The following is a 21,945-nucleotide window of genomic DNA, read 5'->3' as shown; positions in this document are numbered from 1 at the left end:
AACAAAATAAAATTAGAAAATAAAATAAAATAAGAAAATAAGAAAATAAATAAATAAATGAATAAATAAATAAAATAAGAAAATGCAACATAAAATATAAAAAATAAAATAAGAAAAAATAAAAAAAGAAAATAAATAAATACATAACATAAGAAAATGCAACAAAAAATATAAAATAATAAAATAAAAAAAAGATAAATTAAAAAAAATAACATCAACAAAAACACATTCAAAGAAATAAAAACCCATCTGCCTAAATTGCTCCATTGGGGTAGAGTGAATTGGATTGTGCATTATGACAGTCAACATGAAGAAGTCTCAGTGTTGCACTCTACTGGCACAAAACAGGAAACAGCACATACTAAGTATGGTGGCTCATGTGGAAAAAACATAAAAACTATTCAGAAAATTATCCACAGTAACATTAAATTACTAATGCAGTGATACTGTGTGGAAAATAAACTTAATTTGAATTACATATGGAGGACAGGTGCTCTCACATAATCATAGGGGTGTTGTGATATTTTGGCTAGCTAGTTAAAATCCTTCTAGCCCATGTTCAATCAGACACTATTGGTCAATATAAACATCTTAACAAAACTTTATAGTCATTATGGTGTTTAGAGCTTTCTTTTTTTCTTTAGTTTTCTCTTTTTTTTAAAGACAACAACTTAAGGCCCCTGTAATGCAGCTTAAGCTTTGGTCATTAATGACATTTGTTCCCCTTGCACTTTAAACGTCTTTTTAAACACTACCATCTATATACTTCTACATGAGTGTTAAATGTGAAAACTTTTGACACCTCTAGCAGACAGTTGTATTTGAGTGTTGTTTTCTGCATTTGTACATTATTTTTGCCATTTATGATTTTTTATTGACTTTCTTAGTTATGAAAATGAATTGATGCATGTTTGAAGATTCCACAAAACCTTTTTCTTCGATTTTCTTTTTTTTCTTTCAATTTTAGAGGGTATATTATATATATATATATATATATATATATATATATATATATACACACAATAGGAATTTTTTCAAATTCATATAGTTCAGATTTTTTAGAATTTGCTATTTATTTATGGTGAAATATTTCTGTCCCTTAAAACTGAAATTCTTGCATATTTAAATTCCCAACACTCAGAACACACTTTTTTTTTTTCTTTTTCATTACTTCTTCAACCTAACTTACAAATTCGTTTTTTGTTAAATAATAATAATAAATAAATAAATTAATTAATAAATATATAAATCGAAAAAAAAAGAATTTTTTTTTTCTTGTATATTTACCCTGGGGACAGATAAACTCCCTTAATCGAAGAATCACCAATTAACAAAGTCAGTGTTGTTATTCTGTTTCCATTGTTTGCTTCAAAGCAGCATCTCAAGGCTGAGGTTAAAAACTGAGGTGTGGATAAAACGCTGTATCGCCCATTCCCATCACACGCTGTTTTAGTGTTTCTGCTCCATAATGCAGTTATATGGAAAATGAATTGGCAGGATCTCCTTGGACCTCCTCAGGTGGGAGCTCTCTGTCTCCATCATCTGTCACTTTGTGTGGAGTGAGTGTGTATCGAACACGGAGCTGTCACCTGATGATTAATCGTCCGTCTGTGTGTGTTTTTCTCAGGGGGAAACATCCTGCTGCAGGTTGTTATCAAGGCTGAACTAAATCAACTTAAACCACACGAAGCGGCTGCTTCACATACGCTACAGACGCCACAGAGCGCCACAGACGCCACAGACGCCACATACGCCACAGAGCGCTGTCCCTGGCTCTCTGCGGAGGTCAGCTCCAAAGGTCACACAGTACAACACTAACGTCTTCATACACACATCCACTCTGCTTCATCTGCTTCATCTGCTCCATCCGTCAGATGCTGCAGGATCTGCGCCGTAGCTCGACTGCAGATGATAATTTCAGAGCGCGAGCCACAATCACAAGATGCAGATTGGAGAGGAAAATTGTCTCTGGTGGAAACGCTGCAGAGCCTCAGCTGCTCGGGGGAAGTCAGGTTGTAGAGCAGGATGTGTAAATATCTGTAGCTGGGAGGACGGCTTATTCTGACAGGAAGTTAATCCTGCTACTGAATCATCATCTGTTTGTACGTTTTACACACTACAACCTCGGTGAGCCGTGCTCCTGACGAATACTCTAACGTGTTGTCGTTAAATATTTGTCTAAAGATGGATACAAATATACAGAAGACACGTCTGCTGGCAGGAAAGTTTCAACTCCAGCTTTAAACTTATCAATGAATTCAAAAATACAACTAACGCTGTTTCTCTTTTGTTGCAGGAAGGAGACTGATCCGTCCATGACTGACCGTGGTGATATTCTTCATACGCATGCAACCTCCTCTCCCCTGAAAATGATGGACTCTCTGTATCAATCTGCTCTGAGATTTGACTCAGGTTTGTTTTTTTTTTTACACACATTATCGTGCCTTATATGAGAGTGTCCGTCTGTCTGTCAGCCTTATATAACAGACGGATGGAGCACTACGGTGGCTGGTAGGTGTCAGCTGATTTGCAAAAGCCACTACACAACAGAAGGTAAGAGGACAGTTTCCCTAACGGACACAGAAAAGTTGTTATAGTAAGTTCATGATTGTTTTCTTTTATAACTCCAGCTGTGATAACTGTAGCTCTGATGCTAACGCTATGACATGACTGATTCATTAAGCTAAATGTAAGATAAGTATTACTGGTGAACAAAAAAATAAAAGTACCATGAAGGATATCATAAGGTGAGACCCCTACGAAGCTATTTATCATAGATAGGGATGAGTACCTCTTACATTTGAAATGATTCAGTACCGATATCCAGTACCTGGAAATTGGTACCGGTACTCAACGGTATTCATTTTCTGTACTTTTGTGTGTTTATGTGGTCAAAAATGTGAATTTGTTTAATAATAAAAGCTCAAAGTTTTAAATTTTATGCATTTATTCTTTAATATATAACCTGGCAATGCTGTGTTCATGTCCAGTGGGAAATTCACCTTCTCCTCCACTCCCTCGCAGTCACAAGGATGCTAGGTACCTAAACATGGTACCATCAGTATTGGGCCGATACCAGCCTATTTTCAAGGTATCGTTACTCGTGAAGGCAGCAGATACTCTAGGAAAAAAAATCTTCTGTCGAGCAAGTCCTCCTCGCCACTAGGTGGTGCTAATTGCTGTGGTTTAACACCACGGCAAATATGCACCAGGTCCTTTTCAGAACACATGAATGAATTTAGGAAGAGTTTACAGTTAAACTTTTTTATTTTGCACTTAAGTTTACTTTAAAAAATACTTAAACTCTGACAGTTGTTGGTTTTATCGTGCACTTATATTTTTAATATTTATCAAAAAAATTCTAAACTCAGAGAGTTGTTTGACTTTTATTTGGACTTAATGTCAGAGTGATCTGTCACTGTTAATTGAAATTTTATGTTTCAAAAGTACTAGTAGTATCGGTACTTGGTATCAGTGAGTACTCAAGGAGTACTCGTACTGGGATCGGTCTGCATAAAAAGTGGTATTGAACATCCCTAGTCAGTACCTTTAAAAGAACCAATCTCTAACCATAGATGAAGTTAAAAAACAAAAATCATTAACTTTCATAACTTTCCTGTGTCTGTTTGGTTTATTAACCTCTTTTAACTTCCGTCGTGGCGTTTGCAAACCGTCTGACACTCACTGGCCACCGTAGAGCCCTGACTGGTGATCTGATGGTCTTGTTTGTCTTGTTTGTTGACTGTTTATTAACTTTGTAACTCTAGGAGCTGGTGCCTTGGCCAGGGCATCCTTATAAAAGAGAGATGTTTTAATCTAAATGGTATGGTTTAGCTTTATTCATCACTGCACATGTTTCAGAGAAATGAAATTACAATTCAGTTTCATCCCTTCTAAGAAACGTAAAGACGGTGACATATAACAGGGGGCAGAAAGGAGCGGGAGGACCCTGTTTCATTAGATGTGAAAAAGAGGACACAAGGGAGGAAGAGGGAAAAAGCAAATACCAGACTAGGATCTGTAGGGGGGCACAGTGCAGATAAGGAAAAAATAAAACAGCTCAGCACATAATAAACCATTACAACAAAACTCGAGGACCTGCACATGTGGGAGGGGGAAGGGTGAGGCAGCACAGACACTGAGGGATGGGATGTTTCCTGGCTCTGTCCACTGGTCACTTTACAATCTGGAGAGACTTTTGGACCATCTTGGAGTGTCTGAACCTAGTCCAGCCTCCCTCTGAGCTCTGACTAACTACGGTCTAATAAAGTTATATGATCACACACAGCTTTCTTCTGTTCCCCTCAGATCCACACCTTTGCCTCTTGTTTACGTCACCCCTGATCCCGACATGAGGCGTGAAAACAACCTTCTCATGTTGAACCTGATGCTGTGTATTTCCCTCTGATTGCATGAGCTGCTCCTCTTTCCACCTGCGCTGCTTTCAAGCCCGTCGCCTGAGGTCGATCTGAATTCTTGCTGCGGGGAAAATCCACCGCGCTCATTCTAATTTCAGGATCAGGTTTGCTTGTTTTATTAAAATTCATGTGTGGGGCCCTGCACAGTTTAGTCAAGAGGAAAGGATGTTTGAGGACAGAGATGGTGCAGCTCTGCCTCTTTAATCGCCCTCATTTTAACCTGGACGATAATTCAGGTGTTTTTTCTGCCACCTAAACTCTCTGCATACAGACAGAGGTGAGCTGTGCCTCTCCTCTGCTTCCCAGCTCTCAGTTTCTGCGTGTAGATGTCCTGGCGTAGCGCCATGGCGCCCTGCAGGGAGCAATGAAGGCTGAGTCAAACACACAGAGCTGTTTGTCTCTGATTGGTTTGGGAGAGTTCATTATTTTTTATGCACCAGCGTTTGTTAATTGCTTTCATAAAAAATTAATTTACCACATTTCAGTCTGAGAGTGTGTTTCTGTTTGTGTGGAGTGAACAGAGGATCAGACAAAGACCCAACATCAGGAGCTACAGCTGAAGAAACTGATTCAACATCTTAGAATGAAGGACTCATAATTTTAAGAGAGAAGTTATGGAAACAAAAAAGGTCACTTCAGTCTCAAAACTCCAGAAAAGTCTCTGGATTTGTCGGTAGTGACTTTTTTTCCATTAAAAAAGTTGCTAAAGGGGTCTGAAGGGTTGCTAAACACAGCAACAGAGCTGCTACGTTGGCAACAACCGACCACGTGATCGACCCAAAGCTTGCACAGAAAGATGAGGCAGGTTTTCATACTCTGCTGAAGCGTTTCAGACGGTGCCATAAAACCTACGTTCGTTACCCAGCCCTGATTACATAGGGGTGATACGTTGGATCAAATGTAATAATAATAATTAATAAATTTATTATCTGTATAGCACTTTTTAAAACAAAGTTTACAAAGTGCTTTACAAGCATTCAGCACAAATAAAACACAAAGAAACAAACAATGAGCACAATAAAATAAAAACAAAAAGCACAGTTTAAAATAAGACTAACAGAGAGAGACAGTGTAAAGGACATGGGGTGGAAAGGTCCTTTCCATAATTTATAGTACTTTGTAGAAACCCAGACAATACAAGAAGCATGCAGCTTAAAAAGAGAGCATGAGGACCAAATAAAAAACATAAAATCAGCAAGAATAGGAAACGCAATTAAATAGAAATAAATAAATAAATAAAAACACATAATAGTATTAATAAATTAAGGAAAAGGAGTAAAAGAAGGTAAAGAAAAACAAACAATAAAACAAAATAAGATAGAGATAAAAGACATTAAAAGATGGTAAAAGACAGTAATAGACAGTTTTCCCAACGTAGAAATCTGGTTCAAACAGATGCCTTCAAAAATGAGTTTCCCCGACTAAAACAAATATGACGTAAGAGTCCCTGAATCTGTCTGTAAGACCAAAACACTCTGCCCAAAAATCTGCCTGACGACAGGCCTCCAGAGGGCTGGCCAATCAGAGGGAAGGAGGGTCTGTTAAAGAGACAGCAGCTACGACAAAGTGTTTCAGACAGAGGCTGAGGTTTAAAAAACACCAGAAAAACAGATTTCACTGAGCTGTGAATCATGTCAAGATACTACGGTAACACCAGAGGGACAAAATAAAGACTCAACCAAAGCTCAACACCCCCTCTTTAAGATGGGAGAGTGAAATGAGTTGGCTTAAAGCTCAGTTTCCAAGGGGCACAGCTGCTTCCTGTTCTGGCAGGAAGGTGGCGAGCTGAGATCCACCTGTGACTCCAGCTAAACCTCCGAGACCCTCAGCTCAGACCGTGGACCAGCTCAGAGGAGGAGTCAGAAATCAGAGCGATGGTGAAACTCGTCAGGGTTTCTGAAAGTTCCTGACGCTGTGACCCACGTGAAGAGATGCAAACAGACTCAGAGAGAGCGCTCTGGATCCTTCAGGCGACGCTCTCCTCGTCTGAGACGGTTTGTTTGAAGCGACATGAAGAAGTTTTTTTGGAGGCCACGCCATTGAGACGTGATGTTGAATCAACGTCTGTGGATTCGCAGCAGGCATACTAAACGCTGCGGCTCCTGCTGCTGAGATATGAGCCACAGAAACGCAACATGTAGAGCGAGGACAAGGACACTGCGTGTGAAGCGGCTCATACTGACGGGGTTTAGATGAGGGCGTTGTCACAGTGACCTCTCCTCGCCTGCGGTCCATCGTTTGATTCTCTGATGGCGGTTTGATGCTGTTTGAAGTCAGCTGCTGCACTTTCTGCTGAGCGATTAGGAAGATTGTTTGATGAGGGGATGTACAGGAGAGGAGGGGGGACGCGGCACGCTCCTCTCCTCCTCCTCCCCCTCTCACTCTCCCCCTCTCAACGCCGTGGACCACACTCGCCGAGCTGTTTGTGTACGATCAAAGCGGGTTAAAAAATAAAATCTGAACTCTGTGTGAAACACTTTTAGAAGTCTTTGAAGAACATGAGGTTCCTCACAAACTGTAGCGTCAACAGCAGCCAGCGCCGAGCTAATTACACGGCAGGACCGGCTAATTAAGGCAATGCAGCAAACACTGGCACAAAGACAGCATCACCACTGCAAGACTGAAGCAAAGTCCAGAGTCTGAGGCGGGAAATCTCTGTTTGAGACGGTCTCATAAAGACACACCTGATCAAAACCAGCTGGAAACATTCACATTTCACACCTTTGGATTTGAAGAGTGGAGTCTCTTAACGTGGAGAAATTACAGGTCAGGAGTGGATCCAGAGACAGGGTTAAAAATCAGGAGAATCCTCCTCAACCAGGAGAGTTGTCAGGTCTTCCTGACCTGGATCACTCAGACAGACTCAGGACAGGAGCTGCAGAAGGTCCCATATTCTGCAAAAATCACTTTATTAAGTCTTCTAGTGAAATGTGTGGGTCTTTGTCTTTCCTCCCAGCCCACAAAATGTGATATTTAATGACCAAACCTGTTCTTAGTAGAGCTTGTTAATGTAAAATCCTGACCTAAAACCAGCTGTTTGGATTTTGGGGATTTGCGAGAAATCTCTCCAGCAGCGGGGAGGAGAATGCCAAAGTTGAAGAGCCATCACTGCTCTGTTTTTGGCTGTAAACAGCCACATAGCTCCATGCTCAAGCTTCCCATCTCAGAAGAAGACAGACTAAGTGTCTAGAGTTCATTTATCAGGAAATGTTCCAGCTACACTCAGTAAAACTGAGCATGTGTGTGCTAGTTACTTCACGGCCGACTGCTTTTCCAACTTTGGACAGTCCAACAGAGGGCTAGCCAATAGACTGGTCCTGAATCCAGGCGCATTACCAACCATCCTCCAACAAACCTGGGACCCTGGAAATGTGAGTATTTTAAATGCTGTGTGCTGTGGAGCAGATGGAAGAGCTTTTCCTCAGTGTCCCCCCTGTCTCTGTGTTAGCTTCAGGATGCTAACTTTAGCTGCAGTTAGCCTGTTGTTTTAGCCTGTAATGTTACGATAAACGAGCTTCTCTGTTTTCTAAACATTGTGCACTCGGAGCTCGTGGCGCCGCTCTCAGTGACGTGGAAGAGCGGGGCGGTATCAGCGGTGGCTCGTTTACATATGAAGGCCACGCCCACTAAATCAGAGCGTTCTGAACAGAGGGGCTATGAGAGCCTGGAAACAATGCTGCTGTGCTTGATTTATTGGCTTTTTGGACCAAGTTTTCAGGATGGAGGAAACAGAAACCACTTCACCGTCAGAGATGGAAAAGACAAAAACAGACATGAACTTTATGTCCAAGAGAAAAACCTGCTCAAACACTGAATTCTTCAGCTGAATTACAGGTTTTTACACAAACAAGAATTACTTTCCCTGGTAAATGATTACATCTATGAAAGAGTAATTCAGTTACTAATTTAGTTACTTTTTTGGGGAAAGTCTTAGTCATTTTCCCAACACTGTTCATAATAATTATACTTCAACACAGATCTTAAATCAGTCAAAGTATTATTCACATGGCTTTCTCCTAATTTTATTAAAACGGTTTAAGTAAATTCTGGTTATCAAAGTATTTTTCTGACACCTGGTCTCGAAAAGAGGGGGGTTGTCCTGAAATCAGATCAGTTCGGTAAGTGTCTTCTTGGGAGCCAAGATGTGCGCTAAACACAAAGACAAACACAGGGATCTGCCCCCATAGGTGGCAAAAAATGTGTCCTAAAGTTCCCTGTGAAAAACATGCTAAATGTAGCGCCCTCTTCAGTGCTGGAAAACCCTGTTTGTGCCTCGTTTTCTTTTTGCCCCTGCCCTCAAAAAGTCTGCAAGTTTCCTGGAGGTTAGGGTGAACGTTGCTCCAAGTTGTGAAGATATCTTCATCGGTAAACGTCCAAACCCAGCCATTCCCACACAGACCAGGGCCCTCAGTCATGAAGGAGGCCCCCTGCAGCATCTCCACAGAGACAGTTGCCACCTTCTGCAGAGGATCTCCTGTGTCCAACCTCAGTGACGGGACAATCTGAGCACACTCAGAGAGAGAAAGCTTTTTAGCCTTCGCCATCAGGAGACAGTTTACATTTTGAAGCTCTGATTAGCATCTTCTTAAGATCCAACAGAGCAAAATTTAAGTTTGTAAAGTTTTTCAGCTGGTTTTGAGATTTTGATCAGGAGTTTGTGAACACTCTCAGGATGCCAGAGGTCAGAGGAGACTGTTTCTGAACACACACACCTCCAACTCCTGAATCTGAAGCCTGTGATGATCTCTGTCAGCTCTGCTCGTCTCTCCTCCTCTGTGGTCAGGGCGCTGCCTTTAAAGGAGTCCCATTAGTGAACAACTGTTTCCTGACACTGACCAGTTTTAGCGTCAGACGTTAAAAAAGGTTTCATCATGCAGGAGCACCACCAGGGGCACAAACAGCGAGGTTCAGCACATCAAACGCACAGATCGGTCATTTCAGTTTCTCTAACAGACGCTGCTGGATGAAGCCATGCTTCACTCTGAGATAAGACAACGAGCTCGGTAAACAAAGTCCTAATGAGTTCACGACCCAAACGGGTGGTTTTAAATCTTCTTTAATGACCCCGAAAGTTTATTTTCTCAGTTTTGCTTTGATTAGGAGTCAAATTAATGACGGGGATAACGGGATGCAGAGGCCTCTTTTATTCTGGGGATGCTGCAAGATGCAAGAAGACAGAAACCTGGGCTTGGACACATCTCTTTTGCATTGAGGGAATTTTGCAGAAATGCACTTTAAGGTCAGTTTGCATCAAGGAATGAACTCACAGGTTGTTTTTTTAAAGCGTGAGCATCATTCAGAGGGTTTCACAGCTCCTCTCTCTGGAAACCAGCTCCACACACAGACTGTAGAGTGTGAGGATTCACGTTCTGCAAACAAAGCAGCTCAAAGAGCATCAGAACACACACTTTCTGCATTGCACACACACACACACACACACGCCTCCCTGCTGTGAGGGGATACACTCAGAGAGAAGAGCTGCACAGGAACTCAAGCACCAGGACTCAAACATCCCACACACACACACACACACACACAGCGTCAGAGAGGAGACCTGCTCACACACCTGTCTGCTGATCAAAACACAGTCTCACACACACACACACACACACGTGGCGGTGCGACCCTCACCGCTGATGCAGAGGCTGAAGCGGCAGAGTTCGTCGCACAGCGTGTCCGGGCTCTCCAGCTCCCCCGGACCTCCTCCTCCTCTTCCTCCTCCTCCTTCCCTCCTCTTCTTCCTCGGCGACATCCTCTTCACCATCTTCATCACCCGCTCCACTTTGTCCATCCTGGGCGAGCGGAGCTGACCGGGCTGCAGGAGTCAGCTGTGGATCTGGTTACACCTCCTTTACTCCTCTTCCTCACTCTGCAACTTTTGCCGTCCTCCTCCTCTTCCTCCCGTCGTTCCAGGAGAGTGAATCTCTTTCTCTCTCTCGGTTTCCAAAAATCCCTCCCCCGTCCACACCCCCCTGCTCTCTGCCTCCTCTCCCCGTCTGCTCCTCTTCCTCGCCTCCCTTCACAATGCAGCAGCTAATTACTGGGGTCCAGCCCCCTCAGACACCTTCATCTCACTCTGGTCTTCCTCTCCTCTTCCCTCTCTGCTCTTTAGCGCAGCGGACATCTGATGAGCGGGAGAAGGAGGTGAGGCGCTGAGGGAGGAGAGGAGGAGGAGGAGGCTGTTTTTTAATGCAGTCCCACCTCCAAACCTTCAAACCTCCAGAAACCCTGATCCTGGCAATAAAAGATGAAGCAACACTCCTTTATTTCTTTATAAACTCAGCAGGGGGCTGTTCTTCATGTCCTCGTGCAGCTCCACGCTCCATTATCTCCTCTTCACTCCGTCTGTGAGGATACACACACACGCTAACACACACATTTACATGCACTCGCTTAAAAAACAACCACTCCTAACTTCTCAAACCCATCCCTCCTCCTTCCTCCTCGTCTCTATCCCTCCATCTGCTCCTTAAATCCTCTCCTCTGCTCCTTTCATTTCCACAAAGCCGGTCTTCCTGTTCCTGTTTGATGTCCTGTACAGAGTTAGCTTTAAGCTAATTTAAACCTGCAGTCCCTCTGCGGGCTCATATGAAAGCTTCACGCCGCGATAAAACGGCGCGGAGAACAACAGAGAGGATGGAAAACAAGATGCAGAGAAGAAGATCAGACAAACCAAACACGCACGCATAAAGAGCTGGAGTTAAAAACAAACCAGAGATGAGACAAAGTCAGTCACAGAGAAAGTCGCTGTGTGATTTGATGTGAGATCTGTGAGCTGGAGTTAGTTTCAAACCTTCTTTTTAGTCTTCGTTTGATTTTTCTGGTGGTTTCTTTGAGCTCCGTCCTCTCTGGACGTGTGGTTGGAGAGGGTTAAGGATCGTTTCTCGTTTTAGATTTACAAACTTTTGCTGTTTCTTCTGCTGACGCTACGTTTACGCCGTGCTCAGCTGGTAGCTCAGGATTCGTTCAGCTCTTCGTCCAAACTGGAGATTCCTGAAGAGCTCTGGATCCAGAGGAGGCAGAAACTAGAGCTGGAGCTTTTGGACTCTTTCATGCTTCCCTGAAGTCCACCTGACTCCAGGTCTATCCAGGACTCAGACAGTTTGGGGGATGCAGTATGGTGGTTCGTCTCAGTACAGCACGCAATTTGTGGCGTTTCCTTTGACTCAATCCAGGACAGGTCTCCAAGTTACCGACTCGTACCTAGGGATGGGTACCCAATCAGATACTTTTATAGTTACAGACCAAATTCTGTCAAAAGTACCAGGTACCAATTCATGTAAAATCAAAAGGTACCATGTTCAGGTACCTAAATGCATCCTTGTGACTGTGAGGGAGTGGAAGAGTAGGAGATTTTCCATGCTGGACTTGAATGCAGCATTACAAGGTTAGGTATTGAAGAAAAACACGTTAAATTAAAAAATATAAATATTATTATTTAACAAATTGATATTTTTTGCAACAAACACAAAAAGAACCAAAAATTGGTACCGTTGAGTACCGGTGATGATTGCGATGTACCGAGCATTGGTACCGTATTGTTTCAAATGTGAAAGGTACCCGTCCTTTCTTGTACTGTCCCACTTTTTAGTTCCCTTCTGTCAGGGTGTAACCTGACACGCCAGACGGACAGTTTCATATGTCTGCCACGGAAATATTTCACTAGTCCATCTGGGTAGCTGCTCTTTGGATTTGTTTTCAGAGGCGGGACCTTCAAAAATATCAGCAGCTGGTGATTGGACGACCGTTCTGATTAACACACTCACCACAGACCAATCCACATCAAGCCACGGTGTGACGTAGCTTATGTGAGCCGATGCTTGTGAGAGACAATAGATGAACAACTACTGAATCACAAGAAACAGCTGTGAAAAAGGTGTCAGACGACAGCTTCTGTTTTTATAAATTTAACTTAAGAATCAAAGGAACGCTGACAAGTAGGAAAGTCTGCTGACGTCACGTCTGCTCCCACAGCTCCCGCCTCTCTTCTCTGATTGGCCGGTCAGAATTTAGCTGAGTGAATTTGTTGGTCATTGGAGCCTGGAGGATGGACCTGCAGGAGTTCAGAAACTGAATCAGGCAGGTCCCTCTGCTCTGCAAGGTTAGTCGGGGTGTAGACTTACTGATGAAGCCCAGAAGGTGGAGCTAGAAACGCTGCAGACTGTGTGTCCTGTTTTTCTTCTTCGTTGGTTTTATTAGCGGGGTACACTGTGTCTCGCTCATAGACTCTAAAAAAAATGGACGTCCTCTTGCTCGGCTCGAAGTGAGGTCTCCACAAAAACTGCTCCCCCTGGTGGCTGGCTGCAGTATAGGTTTAAAAATCCATCTCCCCAGTCATTCCAGATGGGCTGTGGTTAAACTTTAAAAAATTAATCCACCTGGTAGAAATGTTTCTCACGTCTGATTGTTGTGGTGATTTGAAGATATCATTTGGCTGTCTTGTATCCAAGTCCTCTTTGTTCTGAAAAGTTTAATTTTCATTAGTTATACGAGGTTAAAAACGAGGTTTTACCATGATTGACAGCTGATGTTCTCGTGTATTTTTTTCAGGGATTGTAAAATATGTCTGGAGGTAGAGTCAGGAAGTGATTAGACTCCTGAAAGAAAAAAATAATTATTATTTTTGTCACCCAGCTTCACTCAGATTCTCCCAGAATCCCTCACAGTCTCTGCTGCACAGACTCTGGCTCCAAACTGCTACATTGACTGCACCTATTTTGGCTTCAAAACCGTACAATGATAAATGGTGGAGCCAGGCTGTCCACTATTTATACTCTCGACCACATCAGAACATTCAGCCCCACACGTCGCCTCACCGACGGCTCCTGGAGCGAGCAGGCCGACCAGGATCACCCCGACATCAACAAACATCAGAACTTTTTCACAGTTATTGCCGACGATAGCCAATCAGGAGGCTGGCTGACAGGAGACGATCGTAGGACGTGGAGCAACTTGTTGATTTGTTGCCAGAGCAGAAATGTTCTTTAAAGCAAACGCTAATCAAAGTGACACAGGAAGAAGTTGCTGACAAACAGGAAGTAGCCGCTAGTTAGCGTGAAGCTACCGCTAACGTCTCTACAGCTGTGAGAGATTCTGGTTTTTAAGATCTTCAGCTTCAGATCTTCCTCTTCCTCATTTCCCCTTGACCCCAACACAATCCATCCTCCTCTTCCTCCTCTTCCTCCTCTTCATCCTCTTCCTCTCTCCATCAAACCTGACCCTCTTCGTCTCTGTTTCCACATCCTCCTCCTCCTCTTCCTCCTCCTCCTCATCTGCTCTTTAATCTGTTTCGTGTCTCTCCATAATAAGCTCATCATCTCCTCTCTCACACACACACACACACACACACACTGTTTGAGCAGGCCAGCGTGACAACACACACTGTGGACACTTGTGCTAAGCTTTTCCTCACACACAGCCACACACAAACGTCCACGCTGTATGAAACACACTCTGCCGTTTGCCCTTGCTAACTCCCTTTCTCTCTCACACACACACACACACTCTCTCACACACTCTGCAGAGCTGAAAGTGTGCAGCCTGGTCTATAGCTATAATTACTGACCCCAGTCGATCCATACGCTCTGTAATCCTGCAGTGAGGGTTCAGCCGGTGGAAAAAGAGCGACTCCTGGAAGAATTGATCGCTGGCAGGAAATGAAAAGTCGACCTGTGAAGATGACGGAGGTTTCTGGAGCCGGATGCTGACGGAGCGGTTCAGGAGGACTCGTCATGTGAAGGTCTGGATGTTGATCTGAACTGTTTCCCATCATGAGTTTGTGGAGCAGGTTTCTGTTCCTCCTTCCTCAAGTCATCGTCAGAGACCTGAACCTGTTTTTGAGCACCACAGGGCCAGAGTCCCAAACTTTACGGCCAGCGAGCTCAAAGTGAGGTTAGCACAGACTCTGGACCCCCAGCTGTCTCTGGAGGAGGGTCAACCTTACCCAAAAAGAAAAAAAAAGTGGAAGTCTGATGGCGTTTGATTTTCAGGGTTTGAGTTCAGGAGTTTTCACTGTTTTTGTTTGTATTTAATCGCATTAATGGAAAAGCACCCTGCAGCCCTCACTCAGTGTCTCACCACCTCTCAGGGTTAAAGCCTGAGCAGCTAACTCCTTTACAACAATCTCACACCTTGTCCGTACTCAGTCCAGGTCAAATCAGGACCTCCAGATGGCTGTAGTCACAGACCCAGGAGCACCCCAGATTTCAATCCCTGTATGGATCCACTCCTGGAGGACAGGAGTGCACTAAGTGCTGGTTTTGCCTCCTAACACTGCATTCTGGTTCAGGAATTGGCTTCTTAGAGTGCAAAACAGTACACGTTTTGGCTCTGGAGAGGCTACTTTAAGATTTTTCTGGCAAAAAAATCTTTTAAGTTTGCAGCGCCCTCTAGTTGGAACACTCCACAGAAAGTCTTGAAACTTTTTGGACTGTGCTCTCTGGATGCTTTAAAACAGGCCCTTAATGCTCAGGAGGCAGATTCAACTGTCTGTAAGTGTTTTGTCTGACATAAGTCCTAGAGGTATTTGCCATATTTCCATGCTGTGTTGTGTAAAGTGTGTGTGAATTTGTGTGTATTTGTGTCTATGGTGGAAATGTAACTTTGCTGCTGCTGCTGTCTTGGCCAGAACACTCTTGGAAAAGAGATTTTTTAATTTCAATGAGTCTTTCCTGGTTAAATGAAGGTTTGATAATAATACAAAAAAGAGACAAAAACAAAAAGTAGCTTTGCAGGTTTTCTGTGTCAACAACTTTAAATTATTTTAATTATAAATGGATACATATGAAATTGGTCACAGGATCTGGATACCCCTATAAAAAAATGTCAAATAAATAAAAACCTTTTTTAATAAATAAAAAAAAATGTCTAATAAATAAAAACATGTTTTAATAAATAAAAAAATGTTTAATAAATATAAACATGTTTTAATAAATAAAAAAATGTTTAATAAATTTTACATTTTTTAATAAATAAAAAAAAATTCTAATAAATAAAAACATGTTTTAATAAATAAAAAAATGTTTAATAAATATAAACATGTTTTAATAAATAAAAAATGTTTAATAAATATAAACATGTTTTAATAAATAAAAAAATGTTTAATAAATATAAACATGTTTTAATAAATAAAAAAAATGTTTAATAAATTTAAAAAATTTTTAATAAATAAAAAAAATGTCTAATAAATAAAATATCTTTTTAATAAATACCAAAAAATGTCTAATAAAAAAAACATTTGTTTAATGAAGTAAAAAAAATGTCAAATAAAAATAAACTAGGTTGCATGTAACGTTTTGATGTACTGTTTTGATTCATGTTATTGACTGAAGTAGGCCATCTAGTGTCTCTAAGTGATTATAACAAGTTGTTTTGAACCTTGCTGTAGTTATGAAGCCTCCATGAGCCTGCAGTAACTTTTCTTTCATTGCCTGAAAGTTTAAAGAGTAACTCTGATATGTTTGTGTGACGAAAGTTGAAATTTTGTTGTAAAACCAAAGTTATATCAATGTATGCTAACTGGTAGCATATCAATGCAATTTCCCATATACGTTAGCATCAAGCTAGTGCTATTTTGTTTGTATTGTTTTTGGAGATTTATACCATGTTGCATGTATTGAATAGTTTTTCTTTGAAAAAATCCTGAATCAGAGTTTTCTTGGGAAATGTTAGCTAACTGCTAAGCTAAGCTAAGATAGCTGCAGCAGACTAGTGGACGTACGGTCCTGCAGCTCCAGCGTAGAGTAAAGAATTGATAAGGGAATGAATTAAGCATAAAGGCTGATGATGTTGATGGATTGAAACATTTCTTATTGATTCTTAACAGGAACAAGTTTTGATTCACACCCCGACAGCAGGTTCCCGCTGAAGCTGCACAGGAAGAAGGTTACAACCGCAAAAGTGGAGTCTGCATGCTCTCCCTGTGCATGTGTCGATTTTCTTTCATCAGGTGGATCAGTCACTCTGAATCATCTGCTGGTGGAGCCTGTGCATGAGAAGTTGTCGAGCAGACTTGTTCATGGACGTTCTCAACTTTTCTCAGTCGAGCCAGTTTAAGCTCCCCTGACCCCAAACAGGAAAAACTGATGGAGCTGGTCCAGCATGGCGTGAATCACTCATTGGACTTGGTTTAGGATCTCTAGGGACAGACCTGGGATCATGATCCAGCTGCTGAAACCTCATCTTCATGTGTCCCTGCAAAGGAGTGTGGTTTCTATGACCATCCAACCTCCTGCTCTGACCCTGACTGAGGTCAAACACAGCGTGGTCACAGAGGACGGGCCGATAGTGATCGTCCTGTCTTTAGCGACTCCAGCGAGCGACCCCACAGTGATCTGTGCGCTGGCGGAGAGCTCAGAGAGTGAAAAGGAGGTCAGCAGCAGACTGTCAGACACACGGAGCAGTAAAACCACCTCCTCAGCTCCAGAGGATGAACTTCCAGAGAATTAGAGACTCTGCAGGAGTCAGAAAGACAGAAATAGACCCAGCTTTCAGCTCTGTCAGCAATTCTTCAACCTAAAAGCAGTTGTTTCCTCCTGACTGCTGCAGCGGCGTGTTAGGAGGAAATTACCTCCGCAGAGAAAGGCCGGCTGCTCGCAGCGCCTCGCGCTGATTACAGCGGCGTTTGATTCAGCTCTGTGGCCTTTATTTTCTATAATTGTTGCTCACGCAGCTTTAAACGGAGGGATAATTAATCTGATGGTCACATGTTCTGGATAAACATGAGGAGACCTCGCAACTTTACAATTAAGTCATGTCATTCAGCGTCAATCGACTCATTCTGACGCTTCACAAACCAAACACAGAGTGACAGACAGCCCGGTTTGAACAGGACGGCGCCGCCTGGAATTAAAAGCTTTTATTCTCTGTGAATGGCGGGAAACATCCAGATTAGACACGCCACTCCAGAATTGGAAGAAACGCTCGTATACAGAGCGGGAAAACTGACGATGCACAAGCTTAGCATCCTCAGGACGACGAGCAACAATCAAACACCAGGATGTGCAAAAAGTTGAACATCCTCAGACAAATGAACCAGTTCCTGCTCAGTCTGTGAAGCTAGGACAACGCGAGGCTCGTCTGAGGCGCTCACACCTGTCTCATTACAAACCTGAGCTCACGCTGAAGAGAAAAACGATCCCGGGGGGAAACAACACACTTTATTTTCCTGTTTTTGGTCAAAAGAACTTACATGTGACGTCAGCTCTAACTTTAACACTAAAAGCTCGGCTCTCAGCGGTCTTTCCCTGACAACAGAGCCACCGTTCAGCTCTCTCCATGCTCAGACCTCCAGTTGACGTCTGCATGCTGGTGTTAGTGAAAGTGAAGTTTGAACATCTCAAAGTTCAGGGAATTTTGGGGGGAAAGTCGAAGATTCCTTTTCATTTACAATGTGACTTTTTCAGTGTTTTTTTGTGAATAACTTGGCCAAAAGTTGAAAAACAGTGAGAAAAGTCAGGGCACACCATTCCCAATCAAACTGAACGTGTTGATATAAAATTTATGGGGGTTTCCTCAAAGCCGTAGGAGGAGAAGTGAATTAAATTTTGTCCAGAAGATGAAGAAAGTGATGTTGAAGACACACGCTAACTTTTGGAAGTAAGTGTGCAGGTTTAGAGCAAGTGTCCCCTGCATGGGGCTGGGCGTTATGGCAGAATAAAAATAAAAATCTGTAAAGACGGTATCACAGATTTGGAGTTTTTTTCCATGAATGTGTTTCCAGTAGTTTGGTAGTTTTATAATCCCAAATATCTAGTAAAGCAGATTGGGAGTTAGCGATGCGAGGGGACCTCTTGTGGCGTGGCTCACTCCTGTGTCTGTAAATCAGTTGATGTTTCTCATGTTTCTGATTGAAAACGCTGCAGAGAAATGATACAGTACTGATGCCCAATACCTGGGAATCGGTACCAGTTCTCAATGGTACCCCTTTTTGGTACTTTTTTGTGTTTATGTGGTAAAAAAATATCAATTTGTTTAGTAATGAAATATACCAAAAACTCAACTTAAGATATTTATTTTTCATTATATAACCTTGCAGTGTTGTGTTCATGTCCACCATGGAAAATCTCCCACTCCCTCAGTCACAAAAATGCATTCAGGTACTTAACATGGTACCTTTTGATTTTATGTAAATCAGTACTCGGTACTTTTCACAGAATTCGGTCGGTACCTATGAAAGTACCTAAGTACCCATCCCTACCTGCCCCTGATACTCATCCAACAGACATGTTGATTTTGGCGTCCAGTAAACTTAAAAAGGAAACGTAGCTCACCTTGCATTTAGCTGGTGACTCTGCCATAATGTGTGCACTCTGTTAGCTCTGTGACGGCCATGAACTCGTTTTTACTTTAGTCAACAGAAAAGCTTTCTACACAGTAATCATTAAATTGTATTATAATAATGCTAATTATTGTTTTGTTAATGAGGAGGTCCACGGTCTAAAAAGGTTTGAGGAGCCCTGCAGAACAATAAACTAGAGGTCGACCGATATGGGTTTTTTGGGGGCCGATGCCGATGCCAATGTTTTCCAAATTTGGGCAGCCGATGCTGATATGCATAGCCGATTTTTCCAATTTGATATTCAGGCCGATTGTTAAATAAATATATATTTATCACATTTTTGTGAAACGCAGCAATTTCTGAGCAACTAAAAGAAATCTATTACAACAAGTCGTGTCCAGTCCTCTGAACATTTATTCAGCTTTCAAAACAATGACATATTTTGTCTGAGTAAACACACAATGTAACAAGCAGTAGTAAACATTCACACTCTTCTTAAAATGTCAAAAAAGAAATTTAAACTTATTAATATAATCTGAACAAAAGTATGTAATGTATCCAAGTGGTTCCACAAGTTTGAGGTGCTCATCTTTTTTGTGCCTGATCAAAAATTGCGTCATTTTATACAACGGATCAAAAATCGGCTTTTTAAAAGAAAATACGGCCGATGGCCGATAGAGACAAATGTCCAAATATCAGCCCGATATATCGGCCTACCTCTACAATAAACACTAGCAAAATTGAGACAGAGACAAGGAGGGCTGAACGATTTGAAGAAAAGATTGAATTGCGATTTTTCTGGCAGATATTGTGATTTCAATTCGATTCACGATTTTCTTCAGATCAAGCTTTGGGATATTCACATGTAGGGCTGAACGATTTTAGGAAAAGATCTAATTTTTCTGGCAGATATTGCAATTCACGATTTTTTAATCATCAATAGTGATGATAAATAATCTGTTTTCATCAACTTCTACTCCTAAACAGAGGCTTTGTGTTGTTGACCTGCTTACCAGCACTTTTTACATATAGATTGTCTACAAATTTGTAAAACAGAATGTGTATGATACTTGACACAACAGATCCTGAGTCAGTCAGGAGCACTGCAAAAAATTGCTGCTTTGGCGATCTCAAAATTGCATTGTCTAAAATTGCGATTTCGATCTGAACACGATAAATTGTTCAGCCCTAGACAGAAGTGAGAGTTTGAGTTTGGAGCATCGTGCCTGATATTATCAAAATAAATGGTAAAAAATAACGGTCCGAGGACTGAACCCTGAGGTACACCATTTCTGATTTTAAAGTCTGAAAGTGAGGCCTTCAGCCTGTACGGCGGCAAAATGCTGAGTTTAGGGCCATGAAATGATCAAATAGAAACATCAAGTGGTGATATCCTTTTCTCATGAATGTATTTCAGGGAGGATTTGAAGAGTGAACATCGAATAGGCACCTTCAGATGTTTGAGTTTCTTACGTTTGTCAGTGTTTGACCTAATGTTGGAGGAAAACGTCGAGAACAGGTGAAACTTTAGGGAAGAAAGAAAAGTCGTTTCCATCCATACATGTTATACTTCGATGCCATTTCTCCACAAACATCTGTGTTTCCTCTCAGGGGAGTGAAAGTGTTAGGAGAATAAACACACAGGAGTTTATTTTATGAGCTAACAGAGGAGCAGGCGTAAACTGTCCCTGACCTTTACTCTCAGATTAAAAACACGCTCAGGCTGGATGGAAATTTCCTCCTCATTAGTCTGTTTGGGTAGATCCTCATAATGAGGGAAACACAGAGAGGCACCCACCCACTGCTTTCACACACACACACACACACACACACACACACACACACACACACACACACACACACACACACTCTGTAAACTCGCTGTTCTTCATTAATTCACTAAAAGTGGTTTAAAGGGATAATTTCCTGATGCCAGGAGCGCGTTCAAAGTTTGGTACTGAGACACATGGTGTGTGTGTGTGAGTGTGTGTGTGTGTGTGTGTGTGCGTCATGAGTCCTCCTCATGAACTGGTTATGAAACAGTGTGACGGCGGCAGCGGGGGAGTGAATTAATCACAGCGTTCGGGCTAAGCGACTCTAACTTTGAGCATATGCACGGACACTCTGAGGCGTGACCACGGCGACTCGCTGAGACCTCTTTCAGATCCACGTTATCACGTCTCCATTTATCCTGAGGCAGAGGCGGGAAAAGACAACCAGGCTGATGAGTTCAGTAACACCTCTAAGATCCAGATGATCCAATAAAGACGCTGGCAGCTCAATCATCGGAGAGATGTTAAAGAGAGAAGATTTTCCTGCTGATTTTAACGTTAAAAAAGTTTCTGTGAGTTTTCCTGGATGCTTTTGTTTAGTTTGGCAGAAAAAACTGGAAGTTGTTGGTGAAATGAGAGATTGTTCTTCTTTATTTGGCTGTTTATTGAGAGAGATTAGCAGCACACAGCCAAGGGGCATCACTTTAGCCCCGTTTCCACCAAGTGGTTTAGTTCGGTTTGTGTCGGTACATTTTATGACATTTCAACTGACTAATTCCCGGGACAGGTCCCCAAATTACCAACCTGTACCGTCCCACTTTTTAGTTCCCTTCTGTTGGGGTGCCAGACTAAACTGATCCAGCCCCAGAAGGTGGAGCTAGAAACACTGCAGTCTGTTGATTGGTGGAAAGAATGGTCAGTTCTGCTGATCGACTGATCCAACCTTGGTGGAAACAAAGCTTTTGGTATGATCACAGCAACTCGTCTTCTTTGTAATTGGCATGAGGCTCTTTGTTATTTAGCACCTTGAGACTCAGGGATTAGGACAAGACTAATGACACAAGACGGTTTTAGGGTGAAACGCAAAAGTTTTGTTGCGTTTCGGCCTTGCATTTACACATTAATGGCATTGCAACTCCTAAAACACAAACTTTTGAAAACGGCCTCTAGAGTGGGATTTTTCTGAAACGCTGCCGACACCGTTGCTGTGTCAACAGCAAGCTGCCATTTTCAGCTGAAATTATGACGTCACTCTCCGCCTCACGCGAGCGCATACAACAGTCCTGTTGTTAGGATGGTGGTGATCTACCGTGTTGAGCTTGTGCTGCTCAATCTGCTGAATCTGTGACCGTCTTTAACTAAATGAGCATCTGTTGCTCCACTTCTGCTCTTACACTAGATGATCAGCCCAACTCTACTTCAGAGCAGATCTACCAAAAGCTGCTGGACAAGGCAGTTATAGCACCACCTACAGGCC

At 42.3% G+C, this 21,945-nt stretch overlaps 1 protein-coding gene across 3 annotated transcripts in view; it reads right to left on the bottom strand.

Annotated features, from left to right (window-relative positions):
* Window positions 1–21,945, bottom strand: part of grip2b (glutamate receptor interacting protein 2b) — a 355,529-nt gene that overhangs the window by 192,081 nt on the left and 141,503 nt on the right. The window contains exon 1 of one of the 3 annotated variants that reach the window (XM_074668247.1): window positions 10,050–10,290. The exons of the other annotated variants lie outside the window; for them this stretch is intronic. Coding sequence (XP_074524348.1) covers window positions 10,050–10,209 — 160 coding nt within the window. The 5' untranslated portion in view covers window positions 10,210–10,290. Of the gene's footprint in view, window positions 1–10,049; window positions 10,291–21,945 lie in introns of those variants that run through there. 3 annotated transcript variants of the gene reach the window in all.

Source organism: Halichoeres trimaculatus, unplaced genomic scaffold, assembly GCF_033239565.1.
Source record: "Halichoeres trimaculatus isolate MK-OKI-2021-1 unplaced genomic scaffold, fHalTri1.1 fHalTri1_scaffold_1, whole genome shotgun sequence".
NCBI classification, from domain to species: Eukaryota; Metazoa; Chordata; class Actinopteri; order Labriformes; family Labridae; genus Halichoeres; species Halichoeres trimaculatus.
Note: the sequence above shows the minus strand (reverse complement) of the source record. Positions and strands in the feature narration are given on the sequence as shown.